Source organism: Rhinopithecus roxellana, chromosome 4 (assembly GCF_007565055.1).
Source record: "Rhinopithecus roxellana isolate Shanxi Qingling chromosome 4, ASM756505v1, whole genome shotgun sequence".
In the NCBI taxonomy this organism is placed as follows: Eukaryota; Metazoa; Chordata; class Mammalia; order Primates; family Cercopithecidae; genus Rhinopithecus; species Rhinopithecus roxellana.
In genome coordinates this window covers 70,890,552-70,915,080 of record NC_044552.1, presented here as the reverse complement: position 1 = coordinate 70,915,080, position 24,529 = coordinate 70,890,552, and the positions used below count along the sequence as shown (strand labels likewise).

Sequence of the window (24,529 nt, the reverse complement as noted above, 5' to 3'; positions counted from 1 at the left end):
TAATTCTGTGACACTTAGCTACTGAACTCCAGGTCCACAACAAAGTAGCAGAAGAAAAAAGAATTAAGAGGCTCCTGATTGGCTCAGGATCATGGTGGGGCTGAGAGAGCGGAATCAGGTAGGCAGAGAACACCCAAAATGAGATCTCAGGTGACGCTGAGAACGGCAGGAAGGTAAAGCAACATCAGCATCAGAATCACGTGTGGACTGAGGTGCAAGACTGAAACACCAGGACAGGGGAGTTGAAGCCAGGTAATAAGAAAGGAACTCAAAAGGTAGATAAAGTTCAGAATCCAAGGAGAGGAAGACCAGGTATGGGAGAGCAACCAGCCCACCCAGCAAGTCTCCCTGCTCAGGCCAAGGACCCAGGGCCAAGCAGCCTTGGGTCAGTCAGGGCTCTGTCGTCCCCTCGCCAGCCCTGTTTCCCTCAAGGAGGCAGGTAGTTGCATCTTCCTCCACTCCCCAGTTCTCTCCATTTGGGTCTGAGGCAAAGCTAACACCCATGGGGAAATGATTCATTCAATAAATGTTAGGCCGGGCATGGTGGCTCATCACAGCTATAATCCCAGCACTTTGGGAGGCTGAGGCTGGAGGATCCCTTAAGCCAAGGAGTTTGAGACCAGCCTGGGCAACACAGTGAGACCCTATCTCCACAAAAGACATATAAAAAAAATAGCGGGGTGTGGTTGCTAGTGCCTGGAATCCCAGCTGCTCAAGAGGCTAAGGCAGGAGAATACCTTGAGCCCAGTTCAAGCTCTTAGTGATCTTTGGATGACTAAACTTTAACACATCTTAGCTCAAAATCTCTTGAGCATTCACACCACTGCATTTCAGCCCAGGCAACAGAATGACACCCTGTCTCTAAATAAATAAATAAATTTTAATTGTGCAGCTATTATGTGCCAGGCACAATGTGGAAGGAAGGGGATACATTAGTGAATAAAACAGATCCTTCCTGCATGGTACTTAGTTTCTAAATGGAGACACACCATAAACCAGCAACCATAAATACATTCTTGCAAACGGAGAGAAGTGCTATGAGGAAAATGTACAGGATGCAGGGATGGAGAAAGAGGAGGTCGGCTACCTTAGATGCAGTGGTCACAGGATGGCTCTGTGTAGGAGATTTTGAGCTAAGATATGTTAAAAGTTAAGTCACCCAAAGATCACTAAGATTAGTCTATAGTCTGACAACATAGGAACTATTGACAGGGCAAGGCAGAATGGGTGAGGGGAGGAAAGCGTCGTCGGGTTAGGCTCCTTTTGAAGGGCTCTAATAAGACCCTGATAGACCGACCAGGTTACAGTCCGATGGTCATAATCCAGATGAGAGTTATCAATCTTTTACTGGGGTCCCGAGCATATAGGGTAGAAATAACAAGGGTTGCTGATGCATTAGATGTGGGATTTGAAGTTTAGTTCTACCAAGTCCCTGGGACTCTTGTAGTCATCTCCTTCCTGGAGAATGAGAAGTGGGTTCCAGCAGCCTGAATTCAAGTGCATGATGAGACCAGAAAAAGCAAACGCCAAAATCAAAACTCTGAGCCTCAGAATACCTGCCAATAGGTGCATATGCCCCAGCTTTCCGTGGAGGGCAGTTTACCAGAGTCCAGTGCAATTCCTAATTTCCATAAAGAACCCACATTCAAATTAAGTCTGTCTAGTTCATTGTGGTTAAGGTAGGAAGTGTGCCACATTTTACAAAATTTGCCACCCAAAATGGTTGTTTTAAATGGTGCTTAAAGGAAAAATTCTCATTTACCTGGAAAACTTAACTCCCCAAAGGCAAGTTTCATTCAGATAAAGTTTGCCAATCCCAGCCCCCAAGAGAACTGCAACAACGTCTCACCGGGCGCACCTTGGCAGTTGCCAGGTGTCCGAGCCGGTTTGAACGTCCGCGTCAATCCACACGATACAAACCGGGGGAGGGGCCAGGACCACGCTTCCCCTCCAGGACCGCCTTTTGTAAGTGTGTTTTGTTTCCGTTGCTGAGGTTTAGGGAGCTGCCCGGCTACCCTCACGGGTTCCCATGGAAACCACCACCTCCCAGAGGAGAACAGGAGAGGCCAATTCATGGTCCACCCGCAGGCCCCGCCCAGGGATGGGGTCACAGAAGATCCGAGCAGGGAAGGGCGGGACCCGGGAGCTGGTCGTGGGCGGGGCCGTGGGGGGGGCCGGGGGTTGGGCATGGGCGGGGCTGGCGCGAACGGAGGGGGCCGTGGCAGGTCCGGGGCGGGGCCTGAGTGCGCCTGCGTAGTCTGCGCCACTGAGGGAGGCGGAGGCGACGCGCGGGAGGAAAGATGGAAGACTACCAGGCTGCGGAGGAGGTAACCGCCGGGTCGGCGACGGAAGGGTGGAGGCCTAGAGCCCTGGCCGCGGAAGGACACGCGGTGCTGCCCGGAAAGACCTGGCTGCCCACCTCCTTCAGCTAGGCAGGTCTCGGCAGCCCACGGCCTGAGGTTCACGATAGCCGCCGCTCCGCCCGGCCCCATTCTTCCCGGACACTGTCGCCGTTTCCCCGGCGCATGGGGCGGGAAGGGGATTGAGCTTCCCGCGCGGGCAGGCGTCGGGCGTGAGTGGGCGAGAGCGCCCGGGTGAGCGGTGCCGCGAAACCTTCACGCAGGGCCTCGCCTCCCGCAGCCAGGCTCGCCGGGAGGATGACATCACCGCCCCTTGCTCTGCGGAGCTGACCCCAGCCCCATCCTGGAGCGGGGCGCGGCGGCCGGGCTGGGAGCGTCGAGGCTTGGATGTCTCCCCGCGGGGGTGCGGCTGACCCTCCTGCCCCCACCCCCTCCGCCCTGGGCTGGCGTCCCGGCAGCCCCGCGCCTTTGTCTCGGGCCTCACCTGGTTCTGCAGCGCTGGGAATGAGTAGCACATTTCATTTCCGTTTAAGGTCTGTAAGAAAGCTCACTGTTGTGGGGAAAAAAATAGTTTATTAGTGCGTCCTTGAGGAAGTAGCATAAAGCCCACGATCTTGTCAAGCAGAAGAAACCCCTCGGCACCTTGTGCGTTAAATGGCTTTCCTTCAAGCTCACGGTCATTCGGGGAATAGAGCTGGTGAGCGCAGCTGAGATACAACCCTCATTTTCTTCTTACTGAATAATCCTCGTTGAAATTCAGATAGAGCCCTATGGATTTATTATGCAGCCTGTCAAAATATAAACTATAGATACATTTGGTAAGGTTGGATATTTTACCATTTATGAAATATAGTGGCCGGGCACGGTGGCTCACGCCTGTAATCCCAGCACTTTAGGAGACCAAGGCGGGCGGATCACCTTAGGTCAGGAGTTCGAGACCAGCCTGACCAACGTGGAGAAACTCCGTTCCTACTAAAGATACAAAATTAGCCGGGCGTGGTGGCGCATGCTTGTAATCCCAGCTATTCAGGAGGCCGAGGCAGGAGAATCGCTTGAACCTGGGAGGCAGAGGTTGCCGTGAGCTGAGATCGCGCCATTGCCCTCCAGCCTGGGCAACATGAGCGAAACTCCGTCTCAAAAAACAAAAAAAAAGAAAAGAAATTTAGTTGAACGAGGAATGTTTTCAGGGAAAATAAAAGTAAAACTTAAGGACTGATTCTAGAGTTTCAGTTTTGATCTGATTTCCTGACTAGCACACACTTCCTGTGACAATGACATAATCAATGTTTGAATGCTAATGGCAACCAAGTGAATAGTGACCAGAAGACCTGGTTCAGGAGCAGTTGACAAAGAAAAAGCCTTTCCCCTTAAACTGTTGCTAATATATTGGAAAATGTATTATAGTAATATCGAGTAAAACTGTTCTAAAAAAGAAATCGCTTTGTAAAGGAAAGCGCTTAATACTACAGTCCGAGTCTGACTCCCACAAATGAGGTGGCTAAGTGGCTTCGTTATTGGAGATCTCAATTGCGTATGTGTAAAATGAAGGGGCTGGACAGAGTGATGAGTGTTCCACCTGGGATGGAAGCCCTGGGAGGTGGAGGCCATGCCTGTCTTGTAGTAGGCATGTCTTAGGTATTTACTGAATGGCCCGTTCTGGTCCTCCCAGCAGCCTCTTAGCAGCCTTTTCTACATCTCTTCTAATTTCATGTAGATGCCTGGGCCTTTGTAAGTATTCTCTCAACTCACCATTCATCTTTCTTGGAGAAGTTAAAACTGTCCACTAAAAATTCTCTAAAATGTCCCTCAACCTTTTTCGTACTGTAACCGTATGGGAGGTGATACAGTGCCTTTCCTTTGTGATTAAGGTCACCGTAGTAACTTGGAAGGCTCCTTTAAGCTTCCAGAAATGACTTCATCTCTAAGATATTGCAAACTGTCATTCACTCAGTGAGTTGGTTTTGTTTCCAAGTCCGACTTCTGAGTACAGCAAGTGAGGTGGCTTCGGGCATTCAGCTCCTGACCCCCCTAAAAAGAAAGGGCAGGGCCTGCAGTGGACAGCAGTCAGGCAGGGAGGAAGACTCACTGCCAAGTCAGGGTTCTCTGCCTTGATTCTCCCAGGATGCATGTTGACTGAGGGCCCCGGGGGATTGCCCTCTCGAAGGCATGTCCAGAGCTGCGTACCTTTCCTGGGACTCAGCAGTAACTTTAAACGCTTGTGCTCATGTGAGGAGCATATTGGCAGGCAAGTGCCTGACTGATGTTATTTTCAGGGTGACCTTTTACCCATTCAGATCTACCATGTGTAAAAGGAAAACTAAGAAAACTATACTCCTGGCACTAGATTACTGCAGGCAGGTCACCTCCCGAGTCATCCAGACACTGACGGAGAAGGGCCATGCTGGCAGATGGTGGTTAGTTCTGGAGTAGGACGGCATCACTGGGAAAGAAAAATAATTACCTGGAAATAATATAATCATTGTACATTTTACAACTAATGGTGCTTTAAAAAAAATTTCCTCAAGGTCAGGCCTCCTAATCAGTTAACATCATGGAAGAGAGAATTACATCTTAAATGGATTGCTTCAGCAGCTTCAGTTAATTTATACAAAAAATCAGCCAACTCATTAAGCCTCTCGATTGGTTAATGATTCTAGCAGTCAGTTGAAATGGAAGAAGAGAATGAATTTTAGTTTAAAGTGAAGTCTTAGATCGTGGCATGATTAAAACAAAACAGGGCCGGGTTGGTGGCTCACGCCTGTAATCCCACCTCTTTGGGAGGCTGAGGTGGGAGGATCACCTGAGGTCAGGAGTTTGAGACCAGCCTGGCCAACGTGGTGAAACCCCCATCTCTACTAAAAATATGAAAATTAGCTGGGTGTGGTGGAGGACACCTGTAATCCCAGTTACTTGGGAGACTGAAGCAGGAGTATCACTTGAACCTGGCAGGCGGAGATTGCAGTGAGCCGAGATGATGCCACTGTGTTCCAGCCTAGTCTACAAAGCAACACTCTGTCTCAAAAATAAGTGAATAAAACAGAACACCTTTAAATTACGTACATGTATTCTAGTCTTCTGGTTTCTGAAGACTGTAATGCCATCCATCTTTGCTAAAGTGAACAGTCTACTTAGATTATTTCTAAGGTCTTCATTTCTAAATTATGTTCATTATGTAAATTTGCATTTATCAATGTAGTGGAAATATCTTTTAAATAAACTTAACTGAATGTTCTTCCTTGCAGACTGCTTTTGTTGTTGATGAAGTGAGCAACATTGTAAAAGAGGTAAGAGGATAAATGCTCACTTCTTAAATGTTTGATTAATGGCTTATATTAGAGAAAATAATGTGTTTTAAATACTATTTTGGAATTGTTTTGACCAAGTCTGTGTGTTTGGGTGTTTCAAATAACAGTTTTTACTTCAGCAAATAGCTAGTTAAGAATTGCTTCTATATTACGCAAATTATATATTTTAAATCAGACAAGGAATTTTATGTACATAGCATTATTCCTGAATATCACCAAGACTTGATTCTATAATCTTTTAAGCATAAAAGACTCTTGGCATACAAATAAGTGTCTCCAGGGTTGAATGAAGAAAGAGTGAGTGTAAGAAAATTGAACAGTCAACTTCCAGTTATTCTGGACCTGGTGATCCAGTTTGGGGCCTATATGCTTACTTTTCTTACATTTCTAAACTTCACACTCTATTGTGTTATTGATCATGAAGAGGAAGAGAGACAGAAGGGATGTTTGTTACTTATTCAGAAAGTACACACTGAGGGAGCAGGCAGGGCGTACACCCTCCTGGAGTTTACAGCTGAGGGGCGGGCAGGGCAGACACATCAAACAATCCCGCTGTAAAGTGTCAGCCTGCATTTGCTGTGTGGTAAGTGCCACTAGTGGTGGTGCTGTGAGAGCATTGAACGGGGAATGTGACCCACCCAGGGAGTTCAGGGACCATTTCGAGCTGAAATCTGAAGAATGAGTAGAAGTAGGGGTAATGCAGTAAAAAGAGGGGACAAGGCCCTGTGGGAAGGGGGGCAGTGCACATTCCCCATTCCCCCCTATTGCGGGGGCTACAGGTGATTCTGTACTCAAGTGACCCTAAATATTGGGTAGTAGTCAATTTGCACAGGTCCAGAATTGGTGGAGAGTTCTCTCCTCCTTGAAAAACTGAATTTCAAAGTATGTGCGGAGGGAGAGCTGGCGGAGGGAGAGGTTTAGCTTGAACAAAGCCCCCCCACCTTTTGACAATGCCCAGTTCTAGTAATACCGCTGTCCTCTTAAACTGGGACGTCTGGCCCCCCAGCCCTCTTGCAGCCTCTGAGCTGGGAGGGAGCGCAGTGGCAGAGGACGAGAAGTAAGCCGGCCCTGTGTGTAACGTGACTACTCAGAGTCCCAGGGAGATGATCGGCAGGTCTGTAGGTAGAAATCAGAGTGACCTAGGGAGGTTTTAGGTCCTCAAAAGCAAGGTCACTGGATCTAAGCCCCAGGCATCAGATACCAGTCCGTCCCCACCATGCACAGCTCAGATCCCCGGACTGCTGGTTTGCTCTGCCTGTCTGAGGACAGACCTTGGCCCTCACTGAATGTTGTTATTTTCACTTTAGGTCATAACTGTCATAGAAACTCAGGTTCCTGGTTTCTAGCACAGCAAGTTAGGGGTAGAGAAGAAAGTTGCTGAGGTGCAAGCACACTGGCATCCATGTGAAAGGGGAGCTGACGCTGAAAAACCCGGAAAATCACACAATGGCGGTATCATAGGGATAAGCTTAGCAAGAACAGCGACAGTGAGCCTTGCATTGTCAGATAACCCCCAAAGAATATAGCATAGAAAAAGAAGTAAGCGTATAATAAAGGAGAAAAGTTGGTCTGGGTGCTGTGGCTTATGCCTGCAATCCCAGCACTTTAGGAGGCTGAGGCAGGAGGATCACTTGAGCCCAGGCATTTGACAGCAGCCTGGGCAACAGAGCAAGACCCCATCTCTACAAAAAACTAGCCAGGCATGGTGGCACATGCCTGCAGTCCCAGCTACTAGGGAAGCTGAGGTGGGAGGACTGCTTGAGCGCCAGAGGTCAAGGCTGCAGTGAGCCAAGATTGCATCACTGCTCTCCAGCCTGGGCAACAGAAGGAGACCCTGCCTCAGAAAAATCAAATTAAAAAAATTTCATCATAAACCTAAAATAAGTTTTGGAATATAAAGGGCTTTTAGTTATCTGAAAAATGCACTTAACATGGTAACCTGTTCCCAAACAATGCTGGATAAAAGTATTTTTTAATACATGATTATTTGGATAGGTTTGTATATTGTCAGTTGTACAAATAATACAATTCATCTAATATATAGTATTAGTATATGTTAGATAGTAGTAGATAAAAGTAATATACCTTTAAGAAATGAATGGCAAAATATTTTCTAGCCTCAACAGGAAAAAAAAATGTATTGCTTATCTCTAAATATTAATAGTAGTAGTGAACATTAAGTGTAAGTATTAGGTCAAAATGTGTAAATAATTTGACAGACTATGAATTTTTAAAGCAAATTTCAAACATTTAAATGAAATATAATACTATCAAAAGGTGTATTTGCAAAGGCACCCTCATGATTAAAAATAAACTTTTCATAAATCACTTCTTGGGATGCTGTCAGTTCCTGATTGAAAGGTGGTGTGGGTGCGTTTGGTTAATCGGGACGCGCTTTGTGCTTTGTTTTCTAGGCTATAGAAAGCGCAGTTGGTGGTAACGCTTATCAACACAGCAAAGTGAACCAGTGGACCACAAATGTAGTAGAACAAACTTTAAGCCAACTCACCAAGCTGGGAAAACCGTTTAAATACATCGGTAATGGATTTTTGTTTCTTGTATATTTGAGGGATGGTTTTTTTAACACTGATCACAGGGGCATCCAGTACCAGAAACAACAGCTAACGTGGCCCCACCTCAAGGAAGGCTCCTGGTGGGAGTCAGCCGTGTGTGTAGCATACGTTAGCATACACTGGACCGTTTGGCTGCTGGTACAATTGCAGGGCATTTGTGAAGCGGGATCTTACAGGAAGTCCCATCAGATGCTTTTAGAACAAGTGAAGTGGAGAGGGAGTGTGTACAGACAGCCCCCAACTTAACAGTGGTTCAACTTAGGATTTTTCAACTTTATGATGGACTTACCAGGGTATTAAGTGCGTTTGCAACTTAATTTTTATATATTGTCGATTTATGATGGGTTTATGGGACACTGTAAGTCAAGGAGCACCTATAATTTGTCAGTGTAGTGAGACGAGGCAATCTGTCCCTATAATTTTTATTGAGAACATCAACCATGTGGAGCTATGTACTTTTGCTGAAAGTGGACAGAATGGGCCGGGCGTGGTGGCTCACGCCTGTAATCCCAGCACTTTGGGAGGCCGAGGCAGGTGTATCACGAGGTCAGGAGATCAAGACCAGCCTGGCCAAGATGGTGAAACCCCATCTCTACTAAAAATACAAAAAATTAGCTGGGCATGGTGGCACGTGCCTGTAATCCCAGCTACTCCGGAGGCTGAGGCGGAGAATTGCTTAAACCTGGAGGGGCGGAGGTTGCAGTGAGCCGAGATCGCGCCACTGCACTCCAGCCTGGGCGACAGAGTGAGACTCCATCTCAAAAAAAAAAAAAAAAGTGTACAGAATGATGTTTGTGTTACCCAGTAGACTTACCTAATAAAAATTTGTTTTAACTTAAGTGACCTGTGTAATCATGCAGAAGAATGGGGCGGGATTACACACAGCAAGTTCCTGCTTCTGGGACAGCTCTACTGATGGTATGATTTTCATTCATGTTTGTGAAGTTTTGTTGTGTGAAATATGTGACTGGATGTTTCTTATCTTTGAATGCAATACATGTTTATCAGCCTTTTAAAACATTTGATAATAGACTTGCCAAGGTTCTTTGTGTAGCCTATAGGTACTTGACTGTTGGCCTTATTGTGAGTAAAACGTCGTCCCCCAGATTTCCCTGCCTTAAATGCTGCTCTCTTCCCTCCCGCAGGGAGCTGCACTGTGCGATGGGAGAATAAGACCATGTACTGCATCGTCAGCGCCTTCGGACTGTCTATCTGACCTGCAGTTCAGCCTATGGCCTTTCTCCTTTTGTCTCTAGTTCATCCTCTAACCACCAGCCATGAATTCAGTGAACTCTTTCCTTGTTCTCTTTAAGTGTTTTGTGGCACTCTCACAATGTAGAGGAAAAAACCAAATGACCACACTGTGATGTGAACGGCACCGAAGTCAGATGAGTATCCCTGTAGGTCACCTGCAGCCTGCGTTGCCACTTGTCTTAACTCTGAATATTTCTTTTCAAAGGTGCTAAAATCTGTAATCTGCTAGTGTGAAACTTGCTCTACTCTCTGAAATGATTCATAGACACTAATTTTCCATACTTTATACTTTTGTTAGAATAAAGTATTCAAATCTAGAGTCTGTTGTGTTCTCCATGTTCTGCATAGTATCATAAATGATTTCTTTGTATTTAGTGAGTGGCTTCAGAAGCTATACAACCGGGCTGGGCACGGTGGCTCATGCCTGTAATCCCAGCACTTTGGGAGGCCGAGGCAGGCAGATCATGAGGTCAGGAGCTCGAGACCTTCCTGGCTAACACTGAAACCCCGTCTCTACTAAAGATACAAAAAATTAGCTGGGAGTAGTGGCGGCACCTGTAGTCCCAGCTACTCGGGAGGCTGAGGCAGGAGAATGGCGTGAACCCGGGAGGCGGAACTTGCAGTGAGCCAAGATCGCGCCACTGCACTCCAGCCTGGGTGACAGACCGAGACTCTGCCTCAAAAAAACAAAACAAAAAAACTATGCAAATGAAAAGTTGCAGTTCTGCTGTGGTCCTGTCTGATGTACTCATTTCACCCATGGGACCAGGATCCTGACAGCTCTGCTGGGCTCTGGTCAGATTCCTACCCCTGGGCATCACACCCACCGTTCTTAAGCCCTCCTCTTCTAGAGATTAAGGGGTAGGAGGTGGCCAAAGCAATGCCTATTCTCTTAGCCAGAGAGCTCTCACACTTGGCCCAAAGCTATAACACCTTAACTGTTAATCCCATGTTCTCTGTAGAGCTCACAAATTGTTTCAGTACTTCATAGCTTACAAAATGGCTTTCACAATCACTCATTTTATGTCCTCAACTATTGGCAGTCATTTAAAAATCAGAAAATGTTTGCAGGGTATCTGATTGGTTTAAAGTCACACATCCAAGTAGGGAGATGGGCCCAAACCCAGGACTTGACTCCATCTTCAGTGCTCTTCCCCAGGCCATGTTAGACATGGCAATAAAGACACCTCCGTGCCTGCCTGCTGAAATGGAAAAGCCCTTCCGTTATCTCCAAAGCCGCTTTATTAAAGCATTTATGTCTGCAAGGCCGAATTAACTCCACACACAAAGAGCAAACAAATCAAGACACACAGAAGTGAATATTAAAAATTTATTAACATTTACCAGAAAGGTAGTGTCAGAATTAAGCCATTCGCAAAACACGAATTTGCTCATTCACTTTCGCCTGATGACAGCAACACTGTGATGGGGTAGCACTGTGCTCCAAGGACAGGTCCCCAACTCAACACATGGCTCTACCTCTCCTTCTGGGCTTAAAGTTTAGTGTTACTTTACAAATATTTACAGTCATTTTGTAAAAAGGCAGTTTCAGTAGCAGAAAACTCTGTTTTATAGTATGGTGTTATAGTTACCAGCATATCTCCAATGTCAAACCAAGATAAACAGCATCACAATATGTCACAGACTCACACAACTTCCCTTTGGCCAGGGGAAAATATTTGTCCCCCCCCCCCCCCCCCCAGAAATCTAACCTCTAAGGCAACTGGTTTCCAAAACCCTCAAAAATACACAAATACACTTTTCATGTTTTAAGTCTCATCTTCACTAAATGTTCAGAGACATCCCTTTTAATTATCCCTGTTATGAGGATCTGTGTTTTTCCTGTGATAAAGGATTCAGGAAATAATTTACCACATTATAATCTATTTAACATAACTACCCTCAGTAAATAGTTCATGAAATTCTTGGGGCTGGTGACATTTGTCTTGTAACCTGCTCATTTAGTGGGTTGGGTTTACATAATGTATCTAAGCTTTTACTGCAATCTGCAATTATGTACAGTAACCTTACAAACCTTGAATATAGTATATATATCCCCTTCTCTAGCCTTTCAAATGGGGCTTAAGAGAGAGAAAATGGCACCACTTCACTGCTATAATGATTTAATAATAAATCAAGAGACTTATTATCCACATGGATAATGAAGCTCTCCCTAGGGAAACTGAAATACCTCTGGTCATCTTCCAGGTTCTACTAGACTGGACCAGTATTTAAAAAATCCCAAAGATGATGTTATTCAAGCCATTACCATGAAAGAACTAAAGTCAGCCCTTTAAGTTCGCAAAAACTTTAACATAACTACCTGCAGTAAATAGTTTATTTTTTCTTCAACAATTTTCTTGCTACTGTCAAAAGTTTCTGGCAGACTTTAGTGTTTTAACCGGATACCTATGGTACATATTCTACGTGCCAAGTGCTAGAGAGTTTAAGCAAAATTTTACATGGGGTATGTAATAAGTTGATATTTATAATATACCAGGGAAGACAAGTTGAAAATACATGACTTAATAAGAACCATTTTCCCCTTAAGCACTAATTTTTTTCTTATTTTCAACTTAGTTACAAAAAGTAAATAAATCCTATATTTTTCATTTCACTGATGCATGAAAACTCAATGTATGAAGATAAGTCATCAGTTTATAATTACACTATAGGACAAAGATAAGTTTTAAAAAGTTCTAGTGTGTGTATGGCTAAATGCCTCAAATATTTTACATTTACTGATAAATAACAGCATTCCAAATTATGGACATTTTATAATGATTAAAAATTGTAAACTATCACAGAATATGTTAATCAGCACAAGTCTTCATAGTTTAAATAAAATTATAGTGGTCTTATTAGAAGTTGTAAAATTTGGTAACAGAAAATTTCCATACACAGAAAAAAAAAATCACATCATTGCAAATTTAAAAATCATGTAAACTTGAATTACCCTTGCAGTAAGTTGTCTTAAACATTCATATTTACAAGGTTTTTAAAACAAATGTGAATGGAACCCATATTAAAAGTACATTATCACTAAAGTTTAAAAGGAAAGATACAAAGGAAAGTCATGACAAATAGTTTCTCATGAAGATCTCTAAAGTCCTAGCACTACTTAACATGGATGATAATTTGAAGCTCTGCATGGTAATCTTAAGAGTCAATGCATAGATGAAGAAAAAAAGTAGGTACTGTTTGCGTTGCGGAACTATCATCTTCTGGACCTCAATTGCCGAGACAGCATCAGTCAGGTTGCCCAGTTACCGGATGTTAACAGATGTGTGTCTGCAGAGGTGAAGAGGAAAGCATAGGAGGCGTCCACACGAGACTTCTATATGGAGTCCTTGACTGAAAGGAACGGGGAAGCTCCAGGGCCTTCTATGATGCCACAGATTCAACGGTGCCAAGGACTTCACAGAGCAGGTCATCCCTACCTGACTGCTACGTGACGCATGGAGGACAGGGAACCCCTTCCGGAAGCACGAGTTGCCTTCTACCCAAATACGTTTTCCATGAACCATTTAAAACATTTTACTTTCTTTTCATTTTGTTTCCAAATAATGAGTTTTAAAAACTGTTTGCCAAGAACTAATCTAAAATACTCTATCAATCTTTCATGAAGCTTTATTTATTTATTTATTTATTTATTTATTTATGAATGACACGGGTTCTCGCTCTGACATCCAGGCTGGAGTGCAGTGGCGCAATCATGGCTCACTGCAGCCTCGACCTCCAGGGCTCAAGCAATCCTCCCAACTCAGCCTCCTGAGTAGCTGGGACTACGGGCATGCCCCAGCATGCCCGGCTTTTTAAATGTTTTATAGAGACAGGGTCTCCCTAAGTTGCCCAAGCTGGTCTCAAACTCCTGGGCTCAAGTGATCCTCCCACTTTGGCCTCCCAAAGTGTTGAGATTACAGGTGTGAGCCACTGTGCCTGATCCCTCATTTAGCTTTTATTTAAATAAATAAATAAATAAATAAATAAATCTCTGTGGCATTTCATATCCAACAGAATTGCAGAAACTGCCATTTATTGGAATGATAAGGGTTCCTCTCCTGCCCAATTTACCACCCACAGGGAAATCCATTTAGTGATGTGTGTACACACAGGCCCCTGAGAAGCACCATGGCAATAAGACCTTCCCCACGGGAGTTGGTAACCTGTAAATTACCTTAGCCTTTCCTTATTCAACTTATCAAACCCTCCTCAGAACTCCACACTATTACTTCCCCTTTGGTGACGTGAAGGGTTGGAACCCAGGCATCCCCCATTCCCCTGATGAGTCACAACTCACACACTGCACCAAACGCAGTCCATGTAAGTGACCAATCACTTCAGCCACCTGGTTACCCAGGGCACTGGCCACTCAACGAGGAAGGACTGCCCTGAAGTGGCCACAGATAAGGCTTCCCTTTGAGTTTAAAGGGCCAAAAAACAGTACCAGGTAGAAGGGAAGAAAGAAGGTGAGGCTGTCACGCTGAGGACCTAGTCACAGGCGGCTCGTGAACTTGGAATCAGTGAATGATCACAGAAAAAAAAAAGTACGTATCCACTCTACTAAAAATGTGTGATTTCCTCCTCATCACTGAAAACATGCTCTCTCATCTGAAATCTTCGTAAAAAAGGATTTGGCTGTTGAAACTTGCTATCAGCGCCTCTCTTCTCATAGCCACCAAGACAATAAATTTGGCTAAACATTTAAATTTGCCCTCAGTTTTGGTTTTCCTTTAAAAAAATATGTAAACAAATGAGGAACAGGAAATCTCTGCTTATAAGAAAAGTCTGAATATAACAGGGGAAGGTCAGCAGACGGTCACCGGGGAAAGCATCCAGGCACCTTGTCGCCTTGCTGGGCTGGCCAGGGCTCAGTCACTGTCTGACTCCTCCTTGTACTTGGCCCGAATGGCCTGGCCGTTCTGCAGCGGCATTTCTTCATAGTCACTCCTGTGAGGAAAGAGACCTTTGAGACCGTCTGACGTCTGACAGCTCTCTATTCGCCTCTTCCACACTGACACACCATCCCTGCAGGGATTCGACCACCGCCTCGCTCTCTCCATTTTGTGTCACCAACTGCTACTCCTGCTGACGCCATCCTCCTCTCCCCCACCCCCAGTTCCCAGGGCCCATCGGTCCAGAGAGCACAGTTCTTCCCGTGGCCAGCACGCCCCACAGGTAGCCAGCGGAAAGGAATACCACCACATCTAAGCCCGAATACTGTGAAAACAGAAAACCACGAGCCACTCAACACTCTAAAGTAAATGCTTTCATACCTTAAAAATAATTTTAGAATAGTAACCCATTCAGTAAACATGCAAGGCCACACTGGGATGCCCAAGGTGTGCCGGCCTTCTGAGGGACAGGGACTCACCCATAAATCACATCATCATCGGAATCATTCAGCATGGAGAAGGCAGGATTGTCTTTCAGCTGGGACTCTGAAAACCAACAAAAGCATTTTCATCTCAAGCAATTGACATGATGAGCCTGGAAAGGGAGGATGCTGTCCCGGACAAAGGATGGGAGTCGGGAAGAGCTGGATTCAAATTGCAGATGCTGCCATCATCAAATCTTGTAAGGCTATTTTCTCATCTACAAGACAGGGCTGGCCTGGCCGGCCTAGCAGGGACGTCCTGAAGGCTGAGGGAGGCAGCCTGTGGGAAAGAGCAAGCAGGCTGCCGTTGCCCGCGGGCGAGCTGCCTCCTGTTGACACGGGGAGTGGGGAGCCGAACACAAGCCCCAGGAGACGCGGCTCTGCCCTGCCTGCCCCGGCCCAGTCCTTGGACGTGCAGCGAGCTGCTGCTTCTGTAAAATGGGCATGATTATACGTTTATCATAAAGTTGTTGTCCAGCTTCAGTGAGACGCTGTTTGTGAAGGTGCTGGGAAAGTGCCAGCACACTGTAAGATGTCAGGGGGTGCGGGGGTCTGCCTATGTTCTAGAGAGCTCCCATCCTTTTCATTCCCTGTGAAAGAGGGTTGTTTTGGTTTTGTTATTGGGTGACTTTCTGTATGTTTTGGTTTTTCTTTTTAATGGTAACAACACTACTACAGATGTTCCTTGACTTACGATGGGGTTATGTCCTGATAAACCCATTGTTAAGTTGAAAGTATCGTTAAGTCAAAAATGCATTGACTACAGCTAAGGTACCGAACATCGCGGCTTAGCCTATTCTGCCTTAAGTGTTATTACACTAGCCTTTAGTTGGGCAAAATCATCTAATGCAAAGCCTATTTAATTTTTGTTTTTAAGAGACAAGGTCTCATTCTGTCCTCGGGGTTGGAGTGCAGCAGTGTGCTCATAGCTCACTGCAGCCTCTCCTCTTGGGCTCAAATGATCAACCCTCCTCAGCCAAAAGAGTAGCTGGGACTACAGGCACGTCACCACACCTGTCTAATTTTTTAATTTTTTGTAGAGATGGGTTCTCTATTTTGCTCCGCAGGCTGGTTTCAAACTCCCAGCCTCATACAATCCTCCTGCCTTGGCCTCCCAAAGTGCTGGGATCAAAGGATCAAAGCCTGTTTTGTAATAAATGTTGACTATCTCATGAATTTACTCAATGCTGTACTAAAAGTGAAAAACAGAATGGTTGTTTGGGTATTCAAAGTATGATGTCTCCTGAATGTGTATTGCTTTTGCACCTTTGTAAAGTCAAAAAATCCCCAACTGAACAGCATAAGCTGAGGACTGACACTAACAAAATGAGTGTGTTAACTGTGTGGGAATGACACAACGCAGGTTCTACGTATGCTGGGCCCCAACTCACCTCAGAGCTCAACATTTAAACTCACTGTCTCTCTGCCAAGAGAAGTCACTAGGAATCATAGTGCCCACATGAATGGGAAACCCAGGAAGTGGGTCGTGGATGAACAACAGGCCTCTGTGCCCACTACCTGGCCAGCAGCCCAGACCCCAGGGTGGCTTACCATAGAGGGCATTCTTCGACGGAGAATATACAAAGGCCAAGGTGTAGAGATAGAAGTTCAACAGGCCATAGAAAGATAAGAACTCGGCTGGTGGTGCTGTCAAGGGAAGGAACGCGGCATCTGGACACATCAGTCAGAGGCTGTACCTCAGCCCGACCGCTCCTCCCGAATCAGCAGCCCCTTCTGGTGCCAAGCCTCCGCCAGTGCCCGGGGGCCCATAACCCAGACGTCAGGACTCCACAGTTCAAGCCCACAGCCAGGGGTCACAAGGACTCTTCAAGGTCACAGTAAATAACAGGTCAACTGCGGCCTCTCACGCCAGTGGAAACCTAGACCCACTGAGCCATCTGGTGGCGATCCTGTCACCGGCACCAAGGGCAGGGCCAGAAGTTGTTACAAGAAAAGGGTAGGAAGGCCACGGGCAAACGGCGAATCAAGGTCTCCAGACGCAATAATGAAATAAAGAATTGGGAACAAACTCTCAAACCAATTGTTCTGAACATTTTCTGGATTACAGACCCCTATGAAAATCTGATAAAAGCTTAGCGTGAAATTCAGTCACAAAAACTTGAAAAAATCGTGTATTAATTCATGCATTAATTGGGACATAAGAAATCCCAGAGAAAGAACCCAAGATTTAAACGATTAACTCCTGAAGTGTCCCCAAAAAGGAGTGTGTGCCAGCAAGCACACACATCACCTCTCCGACTTCTGGGCGAGGTCAGGGCTCCCTGGATGCAACAGCCCTGCCCCACTGGCTCCGGGCACAGCGGGAATCGAAGGGGGTCTTAGTATTTTATGAGCTCTTCCCTACAGACACAGGCTCAACTTGCCATGACTGTCACCCCTGTATCTCAGTGATGATGAGAGAGAGACCCCCGGGGCAGACAGGAGGTGCACGGCAGCCCTCAGCCACCCCGCAGTGCTCTGCTGGAGGGCAGAGGGGGCTTGGAGCCCCGCGGTGTGGAGGGGCGACCGCACCTCATTTACCTTATGGCGCCTGCCCCTCTGGGTGGAAAGCAGGGTGGTGTGGGCATGCTCCAGAGCACCAGCCTCCCTGGGTTTGGAGCCGGGTTCTGCCACCCAAAACCTGACCTGGGGGAACTACTGAGCCCTCCAGGCTCAAGCTTCTTGTGTACAGAGGAAGGACAGGCTGCCCTGTCCCAGGGCTGCAGCGGGGCCAACTGAGATGCCTCTCAGCAGAGACGAGGCCTCCAGAGAACAGGGCGCGAGGAGCTGACTTGTCTCCTCTTGAAAGGGGCAAATCTGAGCCACTAACCGCTGCAATGCTAAGCAGGCCTCCTGCAGCCAGGGCCCTCCAGTTAAAAAGGATATAATTCTGGTAGTGAGTTGACAGCTCTGCTACAAAATTGTCTTGTAGTACTTGTGCTCCAAATCTCAAATAAAGGATGACGATGCTGAAAAAGACAGAGGAACAGAGACAATATGTAAACATGCATGAAAACGGCATTCGCTTCAGAGAATTCTCTATTCACTCCATTCAACTTTTTGGTCTGTACATTATGATTTCTGTATGGGTACTTCCACACACACGCACAGACGCACACACATGCGCACAGACACACGCACACGCACACACACAGAGAGCCCCTGCCTCTGGTTTTTGGTCTCGGATCTAGGCAGGCTAGACCCACCGGCCAGCTGCAGGGACATGATGAATCTTGCTGCGGACCCCATCACACTCTCCCTACTTGGGACCTTGAAGCCCCCTTGGCACATTTCCTCCCTGTTCTCGCTCTCGTAATTCAGGTTTTCGAGACCATCTCCTGTGACAGAGTCCCCCTCTCCCAAGGGAAGCCTACTTCTCCTTCATCACAGCTCCCCTTTCAGACACAGGGACGCCTCCCCGGTCAGTTCCAGTGACTCGCACAGCAACGAAGGCAGCACCTTTGGTTCAGATTGGTTCAGACTCCCACCCGGTGACAGATGACAACAGAGGCCTCAGGTAATAGGTCCATAGGCTCCTTCTCCGCCAACCTTCCACCTCACCTCCCACATGCCACTCTCAGCCAGACGGTTTCATTAACATGTGCACCAGACCCTCTCACCTCCCAGCTCAAGACTCTCTGGTGGTCTCCTAGCACAGAATGGAAACTAGACTCGAGAGCTTGCTCTGCCTCCCACCGTGCCCACGCCTGCTTGTCTCCAGCCATGCTGGTCTCCAGTGACACTGCTGTCTCTCCACCTCGCCATGCTGATGCTCACCCAGGCTGCCAGTGCCCTGTTCTGCAGCCTGGAGCAGCCACCCCACAGCTTTCAGGGCTCCTCCTCAGGTCCTCGGCCAAATGTCACCTCCCCAAGAGACACATCCCTAAACCACTCATCTGAAGTGGATCCTTCCCGTCCGCAAGTCACGTCTCCCTTTCGTCTGCAGCATGGCCCGCAGGGGTAATGTATTTAGTTGTTTGCCACTCGTCTCCCTCTGTGGGAACATAAATCCCGTGACAGAGAGAAACCTGTCTGCCAGGGCAGGCACTCAGTAACTATTTGTAGGATAAATGAGTCCCGACACCAGTGTGAAGAAAGATCACAGGGCAGGGCAACCTCCAAGACAGAGGTCACCAGAAGTAGATAGTAGCTCCCAACTTGGTGACTAGGTAATTTGAGGGTGAGGGTGTGTGAGAGTGATGGTGTGAGGTGACAGTGAAGGTGTGAGAATGTGAGGGTGTGAGAATGTGAGCGTGTGAGAGTGTGAGGGTGTGAGAATGTGAGAGTGAGGGTGTGAGAATGTGAGAGAGTGAGGGTGTGAGAATGTGAGGGTGTGAGAATTTGATGGTGAGAGTGAGGGTGTGAGAATGTGAGGGTGAGAGTGAGGGTGTGAGAATGTGAGGGTGCGAGACTGAGAATGTAAGGGTGTGAGAATGTAAGGGTGAGGGTGAGAGTGAGGGTATGAGAATGTGAGGGTGAGAGTGAGGGTATGAGAATATGAGGGTGAGGGTGAGTGAGGGTGTGAGAATGTGAGGGTGTGAGAATGTGAGGGTGTGATAATGTGAGGGTGAGATTGAGGGTGTGAGAATGTGCGGGTGCGGGTGAGCGTGAAGGTGTGAGATGTGAGGTGTGACTGTCCGGGTGTGCGCCTGTAGGGTGTGAGAATGTGAGGGTGTGCGCTGTGCGGGTGTGCGCCTGTGCGGGTGTGCCTGTACGGGTGTCCGCCTGTCGGGTGTGAGCCTGTGAGGGTGCGCTTGCGGGTGTGCGCCTGTGCGGGTGCGGGTGTGCGGGTGTGCGCTGTCCGGGTGCCTGCGGTGTGCGCCTGTGCGGGTGTGCGCCTGTGCGGGTGCGCTTGCGGGTGTGCGCCTGTGCGGGTGCGGGTGCGCGTGCGGGTGTGCGCCTGTGCGGGTGTGCGCCTGTGCGGGTGTGCGCCTGTCGGGTGTGCGCCTGTGCGCGTGCGCGTGCGGGTGTGCGCCTGTGCGGGTGCGGGTGTGCGGGTGTGCGCCTGTGCGGGTGCGCGTGCGGGTGTGCGCCTGTGCGGGTGTGCGCCTGTCCGGGTGTGAGCCTGTCCGGGTGTGCGCCTGTGCGGGTGCGCGTGCGGGTGTGCGCCTGTGCGGGTGCGGGTGTGCGGGTGTGCGCCTGTCCGGGTGATGCGGGCGCGCGCCTGTGCGGGTGTGCGAATGTGCGGGTGTGCGCCTGTCCGGGTGAGAGTGCGGGTCTGCGCCTGTGCGGGTGTGCGCATGTGCGGGTGCGCTTGCGGGTGTGCGCCTGTGAGGGGTGCGCCTGTGCGGGCGCTTGCGGGTGTGCGCAGGTGAGGGTGCGTGCGGGCGCGCGCCTGTGAGGGTGTGCGCCTGTGCGGGTGCGGGTGCGCGTGCGGGTGGTGCCCTCCGCTTGTGCGCCTGTACGGGTGTTGCGCCGGGCGTGCGTGCGTGCGGTGCGCGTGCGGGTGTGCGCCTGTGCGGGTGCGCGCCGTGCGGGTGCGCGCCTGTGCGGGTGTGGGCTGTGCGCGTGCGTGCGGGTGTGCGCCTGTGCGGGTGTGCGCCTGTGCGGGTGTGCGGGTGTGCGCCTGTGCGGGTGTGCGGGTGTGCGCCTGTGCGGGTGTTAGCCTGTGCCGGTGAGCCTGCGGGTGGCCATGTGAGGGTGCGAGTGAGGGGCAGGGAGTGTGAGGGTGTGAGGGGATGTGTGAGGGTGTGAGGGAATGTATGAGGGTGTGTGAGAGTGTGAGGGGGTATGTGAGGGTATGTGAGGGTGTGTGAAGGTGTGAGTGAGGGGTGAGAGGATGAGGATGTGTGTGAGTGAGGGTGATGGTGTGAGTTGGTGTGAGTGAGGGTGTGGGGTATGAGTGAGGGTGTGTGCGGATATGAGTGAGGGTGGGAGGGTTTGAGTGAGGGTGTGAGGGTGTGAGGCTGTGTGAGAGTGTCGGGGGTGAGGGTGTGACCAGATGTGTGAGGGTGTGTGTGAGAAGGTGTGAGGGGGTGTGTGAGGGTGCCTGCGAGAGGGTGTGAGGGGTGAGGGGGTGTATGAGGGTGTGAGGGGGTGAGTGTGGGGTGGACTGAGGGTGTGATGGGATGTGAGGGTGTGTGTGAGGGTGTGTGAGGTTGTGACAGGATGTGTGAGGGTGTGTGAAGGTGTGTGAGAGAGTGTGAGGGGGTGTGTGAGGGTGCCTGTGAGAGGGTGTGAGGGTATGAGTGTGAGGGGGTGTGTGGGTGGGGGTATGTGAGGGTGGGTGTGAGGGTGAGGGTGTGAGAGGGTGTGAGGGGGTGCGTGAGGTGTGAGGGGGTGTGTGAGGGGATGTGTGAGAGGGTGGGTGTGTGTGAGAGGGTGGGTGTGAGAGGGTGGGTGTGAGAGGGTGGGTGTGAGGGTGTGAGAGTAAGGGGGTGAGGGTGTGAGGGGGTGGGAGTGAGGCTGTGAGGGTGTGAGGCTGTCAGAATGAGGGTATGCATGAAGGTGAGAATGAGGGTGTGAGGGTGAGTCAGTTGTGAGTGAAGGCATGAGTGAGGTTGTGTGAGTAAGCCCCTATGTGAGGTTGTATGGCCGTGTGTATGAGACGTCAGAGACACAGCACGCACACGTAGCCCTGAACAGAGACTAATAAACACACATGCCACATTATTCTGAGTGAATTTTGATGCTGAATGAAATTCAAGTCCGAGTCCGAGCTGAGTTCACACTCCTAGTGGTGGTGGGCGGCCCTGGATACGTATCTCAGTCCTTGCCCTCCACAAGGTAGGGACCCCCAGAGCCCACCTGGAAAGCTGGGACAAAGGCCGACCTCCCAGAGGCCGCTTGCCACTCCCATAAAGGAAAAGAGCCGACATCCACTTATTTGCCATCCAAACAACCTAAAAAGGAAAGCAGCAGCTAGATTTTTCCGTCCTCTGGACTCTGATTTTAGGAGAAAGAGACAAACCATAAACCACCAAGCAATTATCTGGAATCTATTCAAAGAAACAACTTCCCAGCCCGCTCTGTTACTCTACCAACTGGCCAGCACTGGTCCCCAGGGAGGTCCAGGGCGCTCAGGCCAGGCCAAGCCTGCCCCGAGAGACCTCAGGCTGACCCCACTCCCTGACACAACAGGACCAAGCCTGCCTCACCTCCCATGTCCCCCAACGGCGGCAACAGAGCATGCTGCTCAAGGGTGTTTGCTGTCCTAACTCATGCTTAGAGTCCTGTCCTTGGGACACCCCAAGGACCCCAAGGTCCCCAGTGCCCTCACGTCCGTCTTGTGGTTTTCCAACCGTCCAGCAGGTGACTGTGAACACTGCACAGGTGGCAGGTGGCACAGCTAGAACAGAACACGCCCAGCACGCGGCGAGTGTGCGAGTGAACGTGCTCCAGTCCCCCGCCACTTACAACAAAAACATGGTCTCCAGGCTGATGGCTGCTCTCAGCTGCCCACCCTTGGTGGGAGGCCCTCTAACCTCATGAGTCAACTGGGCTAGAAGTACCCTGAAATCCACTCCACAAAAGGAGGGAACAGATATTCCTGACAGTGAAAGAAAAATTCCGTTTTGCTCTTTTCAAGAAATAAGGTCTTCTTACCTAATGACAAGTACTACAAAAGTCAACGCGGTCAAAAATTTTAACCTGAGATCTGAAAAAGAAAGAAACTCTCATTAACAACCCTGGATGTAAATTCCACTCTCATTTGATTTTGAAAAACATAAAACAAAAATGAAGCAAAGCTCTTTGGACAAATGCTCCTTCCTCCAGACTTGGCCAGAGTCACCTGCAGCCCAGGAGAACGTTGGTCCCTTCCCAGGGCCAGGGTGGTGTCCAGGGAGGCCACAGCCATCATCCTCTTGTGGGACGGACTCAGGGAAGGATCCCCCAAGCTCAGGGTGACTCGCTCTGCTCTGCAGGGTGCAGTACCGCAGGACCCAGGCTGCTCTGAAGGCCCCAAATGCTAGACTAACCTGTTAGGTCTGTTGTGGCTCCCAGAGACTACATACCCTGGTCCCCAGCCTGTGGGATGGACCAGTCCCTGGGCTCTCAAGGAAGGCCCCGGCTTAGGAGACTCCAACCACTTCTTCTCCTACCTGAGTCACTCCCAAGCCACCCCTGCACCGACTGATTCTGTAAAGGGGCACTTACCTACATAAGGCATGTGACGTAGCTCGGAACACGCCCGCACTATCAAGAACAAGAGGTACAGGACGTACACCGCTGCCACCACCATGAAGAAGACCTTCATTCCCTAGGAGGATGCAAGGCAGCACTGGAGTCAGAACAGGGCCTCTGCAACCTTCTCCCCGCACCACCACGGGCAGGAAAGCCACAGGTTTTTAGAAGGGACTTAAATCCCGAAGGTCCCTCTAGGAAGCAGAACAACGGGCTCCCACCCGGGACCATCTGCTCAGTCCCACTGCGAGCACATGCAGCTCCCGAGGTGGATGACACCCTAGGCCTTGCAAATCAGCAGAGCAGAGCCCAAACTCCTCCCACCACAGACCTGTCCAGGCACAGTGGGTGCTCAGACTGCAGCGGCCACTGTCTCTCTCGCCCCTGGGGGCAAAGGGCTGGCTCCCCACCCTTCCCCTGCATGTGAGAAGGTGGCACGTATCCAAGAAAGGACCCAGGCTAGGTCCTGAGAATCCACGCACCGTCTCAACCATCAACCATTCCGGACCTCTTTTCTTATCTGTGACATGAGGGGACTTGAATTAAGATGCTCTACAGGACCTAAGGTCTAAAAGTGCACAATTCTGTAATGTTACAGCAAGACAAAGCCCTTTTCTGAAGACAGAGTTGTAATGGGGAGGGCAAGCCCGTGGGTTCTGATGAGGACCAGGCTGCGAGGTGGACAGTATCTTTGGACGCAGTCCCCGCTCCTCAATGACTCCGGCCCACGCCATCCCCCCAGCCCTTTCCTGTCCTCTCAGCACCGGAGCTCCCCTCCTACAGTCAAGGCTCAGAGCACAGGACAGCACAGCAGGAATCGGGATCATTTTTCTTGAAAGCACCTGAGTGACTTGAGCTGGGACCTTAAGTAAAGCAAAGGGACTGGACTAGACCAGCGTGTTTGGCACCGAGAAGGCTCAGCTCTCCAGTGTCTCCTTCAGCAACAGACGTGGGCCCTGGGGTCTGTTCCGGAGCCCACAGACCTGGTGCTCCGCAACACCTGACTGGGAAGGGAAGAGCAGCCGACCAGAACCACAGTGACAGGGCTTCGGCTGTATCCTTCCAGGGGCTGCCACTGTGTCAGCTACAAACCAGACTGGAATTAAAAACATTGTTTTAAAGAGCTTTTCTGCCGGGTACAGTGGCTTACACCTATAATCCCAGCACTTTGGGAGGCCAAGATGAGTAAATCACTTGAGGTCAGGAGTTTGAGACCAGTCTGGCCAATATGGTGAAACCCTATCTCTACTAAAAATACAGAAATTAGCCAGGTGTCGTGGCGCGCACCTATCGTCCCACTTACTGAGAAGGCTGAGGCAGGAGAATCACTTGAACCCAGAAGGCAGAGGCTGCAGTGAGCTAAGATCGCACCACTGCACTCCAGCCTGGGTGACAGAGCAAGACTCCACCCCCCCCAAAAAAAAGAAAAAAAATTTTTTCCCAAATCTTCCACCCTTGAACTTTCTATGTAGTCCTTCCCAAGTAGTCAGCAGGCTCAACAGAACAATTTAAGTCACAAACTTCAATAATTTTATA

The 24,529-nt window shown here is 49.1% G+C and overlaps 2 protein-coding genes across 3 annotated transcripts in view; one reads left to right on the top strand and one right to left on the bottom strand.

Annotated features, from left to right (window-relative positions):
- The first annotated feature begins 2,221 nt into the window (after positions 1-2,221).
- DYNLT1 (dynein light chain Tctex-type 1) lies at positions 2,222-9,809 on the top strand. 2 transcript variants are annotated; one of them, XM_010381535.2, is made up of 5 exons: positions 2,222-2,327; positions 5,603-5,644; positions 8,080-8,203; positions 9,079-9,156; positions 9,384-9,809. In XM_010381535.2, the coding sequence occupies exons 1-5, from the start codon at positions 2,301-2,303 to the stop codon at positions 9,452-9,454; spliced, it is 342 nt and encodes a 113-aa protein (XP_010379837.2). In that variant the 5' UTR covers positions 2,222-2,300; the 3' UTR covers positions 9,455-9,809. The 2 variants fall into 2 exon arrangements, with proteins under 2 accessions (XP_010379837.2, XP_010379838.2); XM_010381536.2 differs by lacking the exon at positions 9,384-9,809 and having other exon boundaries at positions 2,237-2,327; positions 9,099-9,154.
- A 995-nt stretch (positions 9,810-10,804) lies between these two features.
- TMEM181 (transmembrane protein 181) overlaps positions 10,805-24,529 on the bottom strand; it is a 103,556-nt gene continuing 89,831 nt past the window's right edge. The window contains 6 exon segments of the mRNA XM_030928794.1: positions 10,805-14,442; positions 14,867-14,933; positions 16,421-16,510; positions 17,756-17,838; positions 22,415-22,466; positions 22,967-23,069. Coding sequence (XP_030784654.1) covers positions 14,364-14,442; positions 14,867-14,933; positions 16,421-16,510; positions 17,756-17,838; positions 22,415-22,466; positions 22,967-23,069 — 474 coding nt within the window. The 3' untranslated portion in view covers positions 10,805-14,363.